Source organism: Littorina saxatilis, linkage group LG7 (assembly GCF_037325665.1).
Source record: "Littorina saxatilis isolate snail1 linkage group LG7, US_GU_Lsax_2.0, whole genome shotgun sequence".
Classification (NCBI taxonomy): Eukaryota; Metazoa; Mollusca; class Gastropoda; order Littorinimorpha; family Littorinidae; genus Littorina; species Littorina saxatilis.
This window is the reverse complement of record NC_090251.1, coordinates 43,952,629-43,969,639: the sequence shown is the minus strand read 5'-3', so window position 1 is coordinate 43,969,639 and position 17,011 is coordinate 43,952,629. Positions and strand designations below refer to the sequence as shown.

At 40.9% G+C, this 17,011-nt stretch overlaps 1 protein-coding gene across 2 annotated transcripts in view; it reads left to right on the top strand.

The window, feature by feature from the left end:
* The first annotated feature begins 4,571 nt into the window (after positions 1-4,571).
* The window catches only part of LOC138971544 (lipoxygenase homology domain-containing protein 1-like), a 39,894-nt gene continuing 27,454 nt past the window's right edge, over positions 4,572-17,011 (top strand). For both annotated transcript variants that reach the window (XR_011457285.1, XM_070344291.1), the window contains exons 1-3: positions 4,572-4,721; positions 10,585-10,707; positions 16,871-16,969. Coding sequence is in view for 1 of the 2 variants with exons in the window: in XM_070344291.1 (XP_070200392.1) it covers positions 10,620-10,707; positions 16,871-16,969 (187 nt within the window). In the remaining variant the exon portion in view is untranslated. The remainder of the gene's footprint in view (positions 4,722-10,584; positions 10,708-16,870; positions 16,970-17,011) is intronic.

Genomic DNA, 17,011 nt, shown 5'->3' with positions numbered 1-17,011 from the left:
TGATTTAGTATTTAGATTGTTGATTAGTCTTAAGTATTTATTTGTGTTTGCATTTTTGAACTTTGAATTTTTCCTACTATTTGTGGTTTGGGGTTGTTGTTTTGTTTGTACTTGTATGAAGATTCGTTTTGACTTCATTGACTGAATATTTGACTTTGATTAAAACTGTTGGATATTTTTTGCGTAAGATTTACGCCAAAACGTGTTTGGATATAGTCTTACGTTGACTATTGTATCTGGTGAAAGATTTTTTGTGGTACAGTTTTCAAGTAGATTGCTTGAACTTGCATTATTCTGTGAAACTTTTTCAAATTTGTTGTTTCTAAACTTGGACATATTTTGGTGTGATTTTGAAAGTTCAAAACTTACACAATGGAGAGCGAAGATGATTATGATGCGTTGTTTGAAAAGTTTGTAAAACAGGCAGAGACTTTGGGTCTGGCTGCAGAGAAACGTGAGAAATACGTGAAAGAGAGTTTTGATCGTTTGGAGAGAAAACGAGAAAAAGAATCAGATAGACAAAAAGAAAGGGAAGATGCACAAATTGAAGAAAGTCGAAGACAAAAAGAATTGGAAATGGAAGAAAGACGAAGGGATAAAGAAATGGAACACCAGTTAAAACAAAGAGAACTTGAGATTAGGCAGGCTGAACTTAGTGCTGGTTCGCGTACACCGCAAAATGATCGGGATTCTCACACCAGGCTCCCTGCATTCAGGGAACAGCAAGATGATATAGACTCATACTTGTTCCGATTTGAAACTCATGCAAAATCCCTGGGATGGGAAGAGACAAGATGGATCACGTACTTGTCTGCTCTTTTAGAGGGCAATGCATTAAACCTATACCATAGCCTTGCTGCTGCTGGTGAACTAACATACCAATGTTTGAAAGAAAACTTGCTGAAGACCTTTCGGTGCACATCTGAAAGTGTTAGACAAAAACTCAGATATAGTAAACCAAGAGAAAATGAACCGTTCCAAACTTTTGGGATTGAGTTACGACGATTGTTTGATCGTTGGGTTGCGCTATCTGACATAACCACAGATGTTGATGGTCTAGTGAACTTGATTCTGGGAGAACAATTCCTTGCAAGTGTATCAGCTGACTTAGCAACTTTCATTCGAGAGAGAGGTCTTGTTAAACTTGATGATATGGTCACAGCTGCCGAGAATTACCGTTTATCACGGAAGTCAGGATATACTATTTTCCCAGCTGGTTCCTGTGTTCAGGAAGAGTATGTTGTAATTATGTGCAGTTAGACTTCTGTGTGTTAACAGAAATAGAACTTCCATGTTGAGCGAAAGTGATCTGTAGAATGGATGTAGAATAATATATTTATGTTGTGATTGAACATTCTAATAGAGGTACAGGGGCAAAGGGCTGTAACTGTGTTCGTGTCTTTGTGCCTGGTTGGAGTGTTGTGTGTGTGTGTGTGAAGGCTAGGTAGTAAACAGAGAGAAGCACGCACAATTTCTGATAGGAGTAAATAGACATACATACAGACATACACACGTAAATTCCAGCCGTAACATTTGGGATTGGTCTGTCTCACTATACACGAAGTCATTGTCTCAAGCAATACTTCTGTCAATATTCACTTCTGTTACACACAGATGATAAAAACCCCGACGCTCGACGTCTCGTGGTTGTTCACTTGGGAAACGTATCTCCGTACAGCTATCACGCTGGTTAATTTCTCCCAGTCGTACTCACATATTCAGTGGCACGTACTGCTCCACCCCACCCACACAAACTGGCTTCGTGTGGTGGAATGGGGACGGGGTTCCCGTTTTACAGCGCTTCACGCTGTCTCCCCTCCTGCACTCCCCACAGCTCACGGCTCGGGCGTAAGGGTAGAACCTCCCGTCTCGTTCCCACTTCCGCGACCGCTCTCGGCCCGGGATACTTCCGCGACCCACTCGGCCCGGGATGCTAAAATACACAAGTTTAAACTACCATAAGTCTCCATACTTGAATAAACTTTTATGACATTCTTTATCACTACCGTCAACTAACTTATGCGGTTACAGTATATACACCCGCTTACTCATAAGCGACTTCATTTCCGAAAAACATGTAAACATTCCCTTTTCAACAATGGCTGACATCAACGCACGCTTTTCAGCCAATTCATACATGACTCTCCCGGTCATTTCTCAAGTCAATATTTCCGAGCAAAATAATATCTCCGAGCAAAATATCAATTCAATAAATACCTGTAAACACAGCAGTCGAATCCACCGATTCAGTACCGCGGCACGAGTCTAACCGACCTCCCAGCGCCCGGTGAGAAACTTTGCTAGTAAGAGACCCGTCTTCTCTTGTCGATGGTCTGCAAAGCTCTGCTGTCTAATCTATCTACAAACGTGACCTCAGTCAATACTCTTCTCTGATTGGTCACATCTCACACGTGACAGCACTGCACTGGTACGGACAATATTTCACCGCACGGTGCCTACTCAAAGTTCGTGGCCCATGAAATGTTGTACACCTGCGTCACATAACTCCAATATAATTATGTGCAAATCCGTTTGTCACACAGTGACAGTGAGCGGAGTGACACATGTTGCAACACATACTCGCAAAGACCCACTCTAAGTATAAAACGAAACATGGAAACTTACCTCTGGTTAATATGCAATGGTTCGCCCGTCCCAATTCTCTCGCATTAGCAAACATCATTGGAGATTCTTTCCGAATTGATCACCTTCGCTCCTTGCCTTGGACTGCCATTTTGTAACTTGACTAAAAACCGAAACGCTATAGGTCTGACAAACCACGCTCAACGTCCAAAATAACTTGAGGAGGAAAAAAAAGAGCCCACAATCTTTTTTGGGGCAAAAACGTTGTTTTGAAATCTCCGAAGCTGCTTGCAAAGTCAAAGATGACGCAGAGATCTGTACAGTATCTCCCTGGATGACGCAAGGATAGTGTTCGACTTGGTAAACATCGGAACTTCCGATTACGTTCGTAGTTACTCGGAACCAGCCTTCGGGATTGGAAGCCCGCAACTGACGTGTGAAAAAAAATTTTGCGTCCGGGCTTTGTCGAAGATTACTTGACCAAAATTTGAACCAATTTGGTTGAAAAATGAGGGCGTGACAGTGCCGCCTCAACTTTCACGAAAAGCCGGATATGACGTCATCAAAGACATTTATCAACAAAATGAAAAAAACGTTCGGGGATTTCATACCCAGGAACTCTCATGTCAAATGTCATAAAGATCGGTCGAGTAGTTTACTCTGAATCGCTCTACACACACACACACACACACAGACAGACAGACACACGCACATACACCACGACCCTCGTCTCGATTCCCCCCTCTACGTTAAAACATTTAGTCAAAACTTGACTAAATGTAAACACAAGGAAAAAAAACACACACACACACACACACACACACACACGCGCACACACACACACACACACACACACACACACACACACACACACACACACACGCACACACGCACATACACCACGACATCTCGTTTCGATTCCCCCTCGATGTTAAAATATTTAGTCAAAACTTGACTAAATATAACAAGTCGCGTAAGGCGAAAATACAATATTTAGTCAAGTAGCTGTCGAACTCACAGAATGAAACTGAACGCACCGCAACGCAGCAAGACCGTATACTCGTAGCATCGTCACTCCACCGCCCGTGGCAAAGGCAGTGCCCGTGGAAGAAGACAAGAAGAGCGGGGTATTCGTTGCGCTGAGAAGGATAGCACTCTTTTCTGTACCTCTCTTCGTTTTAACTTTCTGAGCGTGTTTTTAATCCAAACATATCATATCTATATATTTTTGGAATCAGGAACCGACAAGGAATAAGATGAAAGTGTTTTTAAATTGATTTCGAAAAATTAATTTTGATAATAATTTTTATATATTTAATTTTCAGAGCTTGTTTTTAATCCAAATATAACATATTTATATGTTTTTGGAATCAGCAAATGATGGAGAATAAGATAAACGTAAATTTGGATCGTTTTATAAATTTTTATTTTTTTTACAATTTTCAGATTTTTAATGACCAAAGTCATTAATTAATTTTTAAGCCACCAAGCTGAAATGCAATACCGAAGTCCGGGCTTCGTCGAAGATTACTTGACCAAAATTTCAACCAATTTGGTTGAAAAATGAGAGCGTGACAGTGCCGCCTCAACTTTCACGAAAAGCCGGATATGACGTCATCAAAGACATTTATCAAACAAATGAAAAAAACGTTTGGAGATTTCATACCCAGGAACTCTCATGTCAAATTTCATAAAGATCGGTCCAGTAGTTTAGTCTGAATCGCTCTACACGCTGTGACAGACAGACAGACAGACACACAGACACACATACACCACGACCCTCGTCTCGATTCCCCCCTCTATGTTAAAACATTTAGTCAAAACTTGACTAAATGTAAAAAGGAATACATCACCACACATGTCGTAACCACTGCGCCGCAGCTCGCTGTAAAGAAATTTAAAATAAACACAGCTAGGAGTTAGTGTCCCCCTTCAAGGCCTGAGCCCAGCATTTGTGCGTACAACGCCCTAGTTCTCTCTGCTCGCATGCATTGATCGGCCAAGTGGAAAGTGTCGTTATTCACACACTACTGTACACACGAGGCAGACGCGAAGCTGTGTCCAAAAGACAGTGCATGTTTTTGTGCGTATTTGGCGTGTTTGTGTGGAGTTTTGCATCCAGTAGAATTGTTCAGAAGGTAAGATACATGACTTTTACTGCTCATTATTTTAGTTGTCGTTGTTGGCAGTCGGGTGGTAGTGAGGGCGGAGTTGGTTGCCAGGATGGTGCACAGCTGCACACAGATCACTGTGACAAATCTTGCACCTGCTCAGTGAAGTACGGTGAGGTTTGCATTGCGCAGTAAACCGGTCACAAACATGACTGTTCGCTTGTATGAATGGCATTCCTTTGGTTGTGATGGTTTAAGAACTTCGTCATTTAATGTGAATAGGAAAATCGGTCGAATTTAGGTACGCCAAAAATCGGTCGGAATTAGATACGGGCCTTTGCCCTACTTCGCAGGCGTGTTGAAACAACATGTCAGACTGTATTTTGCTCATGTCTATTTTCAAGGTTGATGTGTTGTTTTCTTTTCAAGTTATTAACATTCGAGCCGACAGTCGGATTTCTGTATCCCAGTCAAAGCAAATTTGCTGCAAACTGCTCGAATACGCCGCTGGGCAATACTTGTGCCATGTCAGTGAGTGTTGCACTCGTCATGTGTTGCACTCTTCAAGTGCAATTCAAATAACCCCAAAGCATGCTTCTCGTATACTGTTGCCAAAGCTATGTACAGCAAACATGAGTCGATACCACAGAGATGTATACACACAGTGATGGCGCTAATATTTTTTCAAACTGGTACACATACTTGTATGATGAAAACTATCCAGAAAAAAAGGTAGGCTGGTCATTGGAACCAGTAAGAGTCCAACTCAGAGTACTGGTTTTGTTGTTTTACCAGCGAAAAAACGGTAGTTCTAAAAATCAACCGGTAGGTTATACCGGCAGCCAATTATTTTCCGGTATTTTCTCATTTCAACCGGTAAAATACCGGAATTACCGGTTAACGCCAATACTGATACACAGTCTATATATAACTCAGTGGTTAATACCCCGGACTTGCACTAGAGCAGTTGAAGTGGTATTCTCTGAGATATTAGAAAACACGATTTCGGGTATCTTTGGGTTGGGCTTACTAGAGAAATCCCCTACTCGCCTATCATATTTCCAAATATGGGAAGCGGTATAATTTATGTCTCGAACTTCAAACGCCTCTTTACTTCCCTCCAACTTCCTCATGGAAAAGGGGTTTGCAGGAAACTTTCTTTGCTGCTGCAATAAGGGTGTCATAATTATGGAGCCGCTTTGATACGTGATTTAACGTGCAAGGCAAACAAACACACACACACGCACGCGCGCACGCACGCACGCACAGACACACACACACACACACACACACACACACACACACAACAACAACAACAACAACAACAACAACAACAACACGTCATTCTGAAAAATGCTAAAACCCAAAGACCTTGTTTCGTCATTTCTAGCTGTGTAGGAAAGTTGTGTGGTTTTCTTATTGAGGTAGAGGTTGATGTGTTGTTTTCTTTTCAAGTTATTATCCCAGTCAAGGCAATTCTGCTGCAAACAGCTCGAGTACGCAACTGGGCAATACTTTTGCCCTGTCAGTGTTTGTTTGTTTGTTTGTTTGTTTGTTTGCTTAACGCCCAGTCCACCACGAAGGGTGATATCAGAGCGGTGCTGCTTTGACATTTAACGTGCGCCACACACAAGACAGAAGTCGCAGCACAGGCTTCATGTCTCACCTAGTCACATTATTCTGACACCGGACCAACCAGTCCTAGCACTAACCCCATAATGCCAGACGCCAGGCGGAGCAGCCACTAGATTGCCAATTTTAAAGTCTTAGGTATGACCCGGCCGGGGTTCGAACCCATGACACACACACAGGCAGACACACACACACACACACACACACACACACACACACACACACACACACACACACACACACACACACACACGCCTTACCATTAGGCCACCGTGTTGCGATCCCTGTCAGTGTTGCACACGTCATGTTTTGCACTCTTCAAGTCAGTGCAATGTAAATAACCCAAAGGAATGCTCCTCGCATACGTTTTCCAAAGCTATGTATAGCAAACTTGGGTTAATACCACAGAGATGTAGGCCTATATACACAGTCTATATATATATATAACTCAGTGGTTTATACCATAGTCACAATCGGTGTATGTTTTTGACACGAATGCAACTAAGCTTACATGTACATGTTGGAGTGTCCGCACTGCTTTTGGCATAGGTATCAGTTGACCTGCATCGCACAATGAACAATATAATTACGATAACATTTCAGTTACCTCAATCCTAGCTAAAGGGTAAGAGGAACAGGAACACAGAGAAACACAGTCATTTTTTTCAATAGTGTTGTACTTGTGCAAAGCCACATTTTATGGTGTGTTTGTTTGTTTGTTTGCTTAACGCCCAGCCGACAACGAAGGGCCATATCAGGGCGGTGCTGCTTTGACATATAACGTGCGACCGGACCAACCAGTCCTAGCACTAACCCCATAATGCCAGACGCCAGGCGGAGCAGCCACTAGATTGCCAATTTTAAAGTCTTAGGTATGACCCGGCCGGGGTTCGAACCCACGACCTCCCGATCACGGGGCGGACTCCTTACCACTAGGCCAACCGTGCCGGTCACACACATTTTATGGGCGGTTGTTTTCCGGGAGATATATTGTGTAGCAGTACTGCACGTTCGTGTTCCTGGGGCAGCAGACCAAGCAAAAAAGTAAAGCAAAGTAAGCTTTTTTCTTCTTGCGATTTGGATTTGTGCCCAAAAGCTAAACAGTGCTTTTGTTCATTTTATTTCCTGTTACTATTTTTTTTTCTATTTATCCACGTTTTATCTGACAGAAAATCACGCGTTTTTTATTTTTTTATTTATTTTTTCATTCTAGACCAGACCCGCTTAGCGTATCAAGTAGAAACATCCGGTCGGGTTTTACCGGAGCTTTCAATACATCCGTACCGGGTAGCATTCATGTTCGGAAACTCAGAAATGGGTCAAGTTGGCGACAAGAAAGAACGGAGCAACACGTAGCCTACGTGTTTGTTCGTTTGTCGCCGTTACCGTCAAGCTCCTGTTTCTCGCCTTCTCGATTTTGATTTGTCTGATGACTGTTAGTTTCCAGTATTTCACAAAAAGTATTTGAGAAAATCTCTTTTAGCTCTTAAATCCTGGTATGTCATTGAATGATACCTGAAACTATTTGAGAGAGACAAATGTGATGGATGTTAAATTTTGATATTTCACCGAAAGATCGCTACTGAAACTTATTGGAAAGATACTCTCTGGTAGCTATTCAAACGAGGCATTTTAATGAATAGTACCAAACATTCTTGGAAAAGAAATCTCTAGAAGCTGTTTAATCCTGGTATATATCATTGAGAAAAAAATGTGATAGCTGTACAATTTTGGTATTTCACAAAATGATCGCTACTGAAACTTATTGGAAAGACACTCTCTGGTAGCTATTCAAACGAGGCATTTTAATGAATAATACCAAACATTCTTGGAAAAGAAATCTCTTGTAGCTGTTTGATTCCGGTATTCCATTGAATAAAACCATAAAAACGTTTGCAAATAACATTTCTGTTAGCTGTTCATTTCTGATATTTCACCAAATGATCGCAACTTGAACTTATGGGATATAAAAATCTCTGGTAGGTGTTCGATCTAGGCATTTTACCGAATAGTACCTGAAATTAGTGGACAGAAAATGTATGGCGGCTGCTCAATTCTGGTATTTTACCAAATGATATTTGCAACTGCAGGGGAAATATAAAATATCAGAAGTTGTGAAAGAAACAATTGAAAGTCAGCAGAGACTTTCTACTGAGATTTGTTAAAATTTCTTAGCAGAGAAAAACAGAGAGAGAAAACAATGTGTCCCTTCACAGACAGCCCTATTGGGGAAATCAGACCCTCCTCGGACGGGACCGAGATTTCAAAGAGAAACTTCTACCCCGAGGGGAGAGAGTATCAACAGAAATATCTAGTCCAGAGGAGGACCATTGTTTTACTACCATATATATATATAATATATATATATATATTCTTTCACAATTTCTGATGTTATAGATGATTACCCGCTTCGCCGGGTACCGACTTCGCCGGGAAGAAGTAGAGCCGAATGAATACCAGGCTGCGCCTGGGACCCGGCTTTGCCGGATGTACGCCGGCTTCGGCGGCGCACGAAGGAAAGGAGATAAACGCGCAAAACACTGGAGACCTTCTAAAAATAGTAACGTGCAGTGACCTTCTAAAAATAGTAACGTAGTAACGGGAATATGGATTGACGCCACACGGAGGAAGGGAGATAATCGCGGCTGAAAACACTGGAGAAGATAAGGAAGAGTTACTGGTAGTGGATCCCGACAACAACAACAACAACAAAAACAACAACAACAACAACAAAATCGGTTCAGCGCGCACAGCGCTGCGCGCTGAGAGCACGTGTTGAAATATCTCATCGATGAGGTTGTGTCCGGGGTGTAGCTGAATACGGTGTCCAAATTTGAAAAAGATCCACCGAGAACTTTGGCCGTGCATCGCGAACAGACAGACAGACAGACAGACAGACAGACAGACAGACAGACAGACAGACACTAGTCGTATTTATATATAGATATACCTTGAGAGGAGAAGGCAAAGAAATCAACAAGCGAGCTCTGTTTGTCCCAATATTTCGGCATGTGCGCCTTCCTCATGGGTGTTCATTAGCTTAACTGAGATACAAAGCACACGGCTCCTTTTATACATACATCTATATATATACATATAGCGGTCACGGTTACAAAACATAACGCCTTCACTGTCATCTAATGTATAATCGAAAGTGTCAGCTTCTGCGCTTTGTGCAGCTCGGGATAATTAAAACTGCAACCACGCGGTATTTTATCTGTGTTATAAACAACAACGACCTTACTGTCAAATGTCGATATTGTCACTTAATGTGCAGCTCAGAGAAATACAATATTAAGCTGTGTGGCAACATCGCAGGTATTTTGGTTACCGGTCTTTTGATACAGCTACTTCAATGCTTGCTTCATTTGTTTGTTGGATCTGTGATGACTGTCAGAAAAACAATCAATTTGTCTAAATCCATGGTCTTAAATAATAAATACAAATTAGGAAGCGTAGGTTTCAACGAGAAAACCACACAACTTGTCTACTAAGCTAAGAGTGACAAAACAAGGTCTTTTGGTTGGCATTATTCAGAATCTGTTTGTTGTTGTTGGTGTTGGTGTTGTTGTTGTTGGTGTTGGTGTTGTTGGTGTTGTTGGTGTTGGTGTTGTTGGTGTTGGTGTTGTTGGTGTTGGTGTTGTTGTTGGTGTTTGTTGTTGTTGGTGTTGGTGTTGTTGTTGTTGGTGTTGGTGTTGTTGGTGTTGTTGGTGTTGGTGTTGTTGGTGTTGTCGTGGAAAGAAAATTCATCAACAACAACCTCTTCCTCCTCCTTAGTCCTCCGAGAAATATGATTTTGTAATTTCAGGCACGACTGACTGCCAGTATTATATATCTTACCCGGAAAGAGCTGTAGGCAAGAAACCAACCATCCAATACACTTAGCAATAAGCAGGTACAACCCACCCACATAGCTCTCTCGGAACAAAACAAGGTCTTTTGGTTGGCATTATTCAGAATCTGTTTGTTGTTGTTGGTGTTGGTGTTGTTGTTGTTGGTGTTGGTGTTGTTGGTGTTGTTGGTGTTGGTGTTGGTGTTTTTGTTTTTTTAAACATTTTATCATTATCAAATATATAAGATCCTAAAGCCTGTCCTTAACTGGGCGAAGTCGACTACGTGAAGTATACTTCGCGAAGCTGGCCGTACGAAGCTGTAGCACTGAGTTTTCGGTAAAAAGAATACGCGAAGTCTTCACGTAGTTGACTTCGGGCACAATTCAGGACCGTCTTTAAAGACAAAACATTGTAATGCGTTGCAGGTGTGGCACAGTACATAACAGATTACACAGTCACCATGGCAACGAGCTTGAGCCACCACGTTGATGAAGGTGATGAGGATGAAGACAATCGCAATGTCTACAAAATGGATGCCGAGCCAAGAGGTAAATGCCGCTTGTTTTTCGATATTAGAGAGAGAGAGAGAGAACTCGAACTCGAACTCGAACTCGAAAACTTTATTACCGAGGGATGATAGCATTAGGTCCATATGGTCCTTTCTTACAGCTAGTCCCTACTATGATACACACATGAAACAAAGAACACATTGAAGAATAAAAAATAAAAAATAAATCACACACAAAAAATCAAATAAAACAAAATTATGTAGGGAAAAGTATAACAAAGTAAAAATATAAAAAAAAAAATTCAAAAGTGTGCTTGTTAATGGAAGCATACTATACACTTTCTCTTTCACACATCCTCACACACATTCGCACAAACTGTACACCGACTTAGTCGTTAGAGAGGTGCTTTCGGAGCTGTCTTTTAAAAGAAGATAATGACAGACATGACTTGATATTTACAGGTAGTGAATTCCAAAGGAACGCACCAGAATAAGAAAAACTCGTTTTAAACAAATCGATGCGGGGCCTTGACAAGGCAAGATTATTTCGAGTGTTTGAATAATATGACGGAGATGATTTGAAGAGTTGTATAAGATATGTTGGGGCGTCCTTATAGACGACTTTATACATAAATGAACATTTATTATACAAAAGTTGCTTTTTTAAGCTTAACATCCCAATACTTTTCATCTTTTCCTTTGTAGAAAGAGATGGACTGGGCAGAACTAGTTTAGCAGCTCTACGCTGGAGCGAGTTCAGCTTCTTCAAGTGAACTTCACTACACCCGTCCCATACTATGGAAGCATAATCAATATGGGGTTTTATGTGGGCATTGTAAAATAGTTTTCTTGTGTCTAGATTAATAATGCTTTGTAACTTTGACAAAAGAAACAGGTTTTTAGCAATTTTTTTGCAGGTTCCATTGATGTGAGTCTGCCATTTGAGATTATTATCAACAGTAAGTCCCAGTAAACGGTGCTCAGCTACTTGCTCAATGGAGTGCTCATTTAGGGACAGACTCAGAGTCATTTCTGAAAGTTGATGTTTTTGGCGAGTGCTGATTATCATAGACTTTGTTTTATCTGGATTAATAAGCATACGATTTGCAGAACACCACTCAGAAACATCGTTTAGGCTCTGTTGCAATTTTTCTTGAATTTGTGCAGGGCTTTTCCCTGTTGCATGTAAGGTAGTATCATCTGCTAACATATGACACTCAACAGATTCAGACTGTAGGTACAAGGGCAAATCATTTATATACATGCAAAATAATACAGGTCCCAAAACAGACCCCTGTGGCACTCCACATTTCACAGTGCCCTGAGAAGAGTACGTATCGTGTACGTATACAGATTGAACCCTCTCTCTAAGATAAGAGTTAAAAAAAGCGACAGTGCTAGAACTTTTCAAATAACATTTTAATTTCTGTAGAAGGATCTCATGATCCACGAGGTCAAAAGCTTTTTTTAGGTCCAAGAAAACATCACCAGAAATGTCTAACCTATTAATGGATGAGTACCATGAATCAGTTAATCTGGCAAGGGCAGTGTTACATGAATGTTGAGAGCGAAAACCAGACTGAAGTTGATGCAAGAGATTGTGGTCCTCCAAATAAGTAACCAGATGTTTTTGAACATGCCTTTCAAGAGGCTTAGATAATACAGATAACAAAGATATAGGTCTAAAATCATTTAAGTCTTGAGAACCTTTTTTCTTTGGCAAAGGTATGACTTTCGCTTTTTTAAATTCTTTTGGAAAAACATTGTGTTGAATACATAAATTATAAACATAAGTCAGAGAGAGAGAGAGAGAGAGAGGGGGGGGAGGGGGAGGTGGGAGGGAGAGAGAGAGAGAGAGAGAGAGAGAGAGAAAGAAGGAGCGAGAGAAACAGAGAGGGAGAGAGAGAAACAGAGAGGGAGAGAGAGAGAGTGTGAGAGAGAGAAACAGAGAGGGAGGGAGAGAGAGAGAACAAGAACAAGAACAAGAACAAATCTTTAATTGTCTGAGGCCACAGCCCCTTAAAATAGTGGTTAAAATAACAGCAATAGTCTCTGCACAGTTATAAATTATAGTCACGCATAGAATTCAACAAATACATTAAGACCCTGATGACATGTCACTGAACCTGATTTATAAGGGTTCGTCTCTTCTGTAACATGAAGATCACAAAATCTGCTGAAGCTGTTCATCACATTATCCTCATTACTGCCACAGAAATACACAAGTTGTTGTTGCAGCGTCTTAGAGTTCGAGATTTTTAAATACTTTGCTCGAAGGTCTTGATAAAAAGGACATAAAAATACAACATGGTGTTCATCTTCTTTGTCAGCTGTACAGAGAGGACTGTTTCTTTTCGTTTAGTTTGGTGCGTACCGAAACTTGTGAACGTTGATTTCGGATACTCCTGCGCGGAAACGAGTAAGAGCAACTCTGTACTTAATATCTTCGATTAATTCAATGTATTTCTCTTTTTCCAAGCATGTTTTGTAACAATTATAAATGTCGAAACGTTCACTGCATTCTTGACAAAAACAATCTTGTAATCGTCTTTTAAAGGCATAATATGTACGCGCTCCCGTGTTTACAAAGTGTAGTTTGCCCATAATCGATGTCAAACGCACCATAAGACCATGTAATGACGATATGTCGCCATGCGCGGACCATATACATGCATTACAGCTTGTTTTAGAGTCTCAAAAACTTTGGATGTAAACAAAGACGCGGAGTTATTTCCCTTGCGTCAACGCTACCTCTGTTGGCAAATCTATAAATAGGACGATCCAGATCAAAATGAAAATTAACATATCTCAACATTGAAGGGGTCCTAGACCACAATATTTTGCAGGGAACTTAATTTAGCATGTCTCCAGCTGTTGGTAAAGCAATTAGCGTGTATAGTCATCGAGTACATATGGCTTTAAACTCTTGTAAGAAACACTTCTCATTCCCAACCATTCCGTACATCCACACAGCAACAAAACCATAACAACATAAAAGACTATGCACATGTGAGACCCGCAATTTGTGTGGCCCTTCGATACCAAATTACATAAAGCTTTATATGCAATCTTGGAATATCTTGAATCAGGTTGCTTCAGCAGTGTAAACCAGTATTTCACACATCTGACTGCAGAGTTAATATACAGCGGATGTCTTCCCAATTCACCATACACAATGTTGTTTGGAGTTCGAATTGTCACTTTCAGAAACTTTTTACACGCAAACAGGTGGACCCTTTCCACAGAGTCATACTTTCCATATCCCCATAGTTCTGAACCATACAAGAGCATAGGGGCGATCCGTGCGTCAAACAGTTTGAAAAACACCTTTGCCGAATGGCAGCCAAGTCTGTTCAGTAATCTAACGATTTCGATCACTCCCTTTTTCTACTGCAATGTTCCAGCTCAGTTGGGTGAAAAGGGTTACACCGAGATATTTAAACGAGTTCACAATCTCAAGACGATCCATTCCGTAGAACCACTTCTCTTTCTGTGCAATGTGCTCGCCCTTTCTAAAAACCATGACCTTAGTCTTTGTCAAACCGCCCTGATAAGGCCCTTCGTGGTCGGCTGGGCGTTAAGCAAACAAACAAACAAAAGTCTTTGTCAAGTTCACGTTCAGACACAGTTTATCTGCAAAGCAGCGCAGGACATTAAGCTGGTTTTGTAGGCCTACTACAGTGCTGGATAACAGCGCAATGTCGTCAGCAAAAAGCATTACAAACAGTTCTAACTCAGACGGAGATAAACGTATCCCATGTCTGCCTCGTTGTATGACATCCTGCGCCAGTTCGTTGATCAGAAACGAGAAAATTGTCGGTGAGGCTACACAACCTTGTTTAAGGCCGTGCATACATTCAAAGAAATCAGTGTATTCGTTTCCGCACCGCACGCATGCTTTCACATTTTCATACATGCTCTTTAATACCTTAAATATATTGCCTTGTATGCCTAATCGAAAAAGCACTGACCAGAGCACGGGGCGCTTAATGCTATCGTAAGCCTTACAAAAATCTATGTAGGCTACATACGGTTTGGCCTTTTGTGAAAATTGTTTCTGGACGCAAGCGTAAAGGGCAATAGTTGAGTAATTCCTCCTCCTCCGGAAAGAGAGAGAGAGAGAGAGAGAGAGAGAGAGACAGAGACAGAGACAGAGACAGAGACAGAGACAGAGAAAGAGAGAGAGAGAGAAAGACAGAGACAGAGACAGAGAGAGAGAGAGAGAGAGACATGAAATAAGACCAGAAAAAAAGGTGATGAATAACAGGCAAGTTAACGCCTGGAAATATAATGGCTTGCGTTTTTATGTGCATGCATAATACCATGTACAGTCGAACCTACATGTAACAACCATCCAAGGGACCTATCACATGAGGTAGTTGAAGACAGGTGGTAGCTATGGTACGGTGAATCATACGTATATAATGGCTTGCGTTTTTATGTGCATGCATAATACCATGTACAGTCGAACCTACATGTAACAACCATCCAAGGGACCTATCACATGAGGTAGTTGAAGACAGGTGGTAGCTATGGTACGGTGAATCATACGTATACTACAAACAGTGTCGGGGATTCTTATGAGAGAGGTGGCCGCCGAGGCAGGTTCGACTGTACAGTGTAAATGGCAATGACCTCATTATGTGGCTGTTCGGAATGCAAACAATAGACCTAGCTGTAATATTTATCTCTGAACGTCTCATTATCATATTTCTCAGGGTGTGTAGCTCGATCTTTCAATTTACAGACTGATAGGTCAAATGATTATACTAAGTTATAGTGTGTTGTATTGTTACATGGATTAAGGTATCATATTATGTTTTTGTTCCAATATAGAAAGGTTATGGAAATAAATCAGTCAAACAAGCATATATACACGTTGAAAACGCTAAGTACGAATTGTAACAATTATCATACAGTTGTATAACGCCTTACTTCTTCTTCTTCTTCTGCGTTCGTGGGCTGAAACTCCCACGTACACTCGTGTTTTTTGCACGAGTGGAATTGTACGTGTATGACCGTTTTTACCCCGCCCTTTAGGCAGCCATACGCCGCTTTCGGAGGAAGCATGCTGGGTATTTTCGTGTTTCTATAACCCACCGAACTCTGACATGGATTACAGGATCTTTTTCGTGCGCACTTGGTCTTGTGCTTGCGTGTACACACGGGGGTGTTCGGACACCGAGGAGAGTCTGCACACAAAGTTGACTCTGAGAAATAAATCTCTCGCCGAACGTGGGGACGAACTCACGCTGACAGCGGCCAACTGGATACAAATCCAGCGCGCTACCGACTGAGCTACATCCCCGCCCGTATAACGCCTTACATTCAGTAAGCGCAATCAAGCGAGCAAGACCAATATGTTTATGAACAAAATGCAGCTAGAAATGAACAGCAACATAGACACAGATCTCAGTGAACGTGTTAATAGCAGATAGGATTTTTGAAATTCAGCCGTTAGAATTTAACTTAGATTGGGGAACCTCTTTTCTTCTGTAATGGCTCGCCCCCGTTAAATTTACCCCTTATTTTTAGTTTTTCAGTATTCCATTTTAGCCAAATCAAGTTTCAGTATAAATACTTGTAATCTTCTAAAAAAAATTAAAAAAAAGTAAGCGTTTCTACTTGAGATTTGTTATGTTTGCATTACTTGCATAAAACCCTTGTATTTATTTATGTATTTATATGGGAGATTTATATAGCGCTTGACGTTCTCTAAGCGCTTTACATATTAATTTCTGCCGTGTGAGATGGAATTTTTTTACACAATATATCACGCATTCTCATCGGCCAGTAAATCTCAAGCCATTACGGCGACTATTTATTTTTCATCCCTTAGTGACTTAATTTGGCACAATTAAATACTATTCGTAAAAAGAGTTCGACTCAACTTGTCAGATCTGGACAGGCTTTAACATGGGATAAGATTATCCTTCCACTTGGTCATATTATATGAAATTAAACAAATCAACACCCTCAGTGCTTGCTGAGGTGAGTTTGAATTTTTGGATGAGTTCATTTTCTTTCTATTAAGAAATGAATTCATACAAATTATACTGTGCATAGAGAGCACTCAAGCTGTTGAGTTTGGTATATAACCCAAAAAGGGATAGTCTTGTCCAATGTAAAAGCCTAGCTAGATCTGAGATGCGAGTAGAAATTTTTTTACGAGAAAGAGTGTATATTTGACTCTTTTATTTCAGGAATATGTGTCATTATCAACAACAAAGACTTTACAAAGGATTCCTCTAACCCAATGGCACAGGAACTGACATGCAGGACAGGAACTGACGAGGACAAAGGTTTGTGAACGTTGTCGCATTATGATCTTAAAAGCTGAAGAA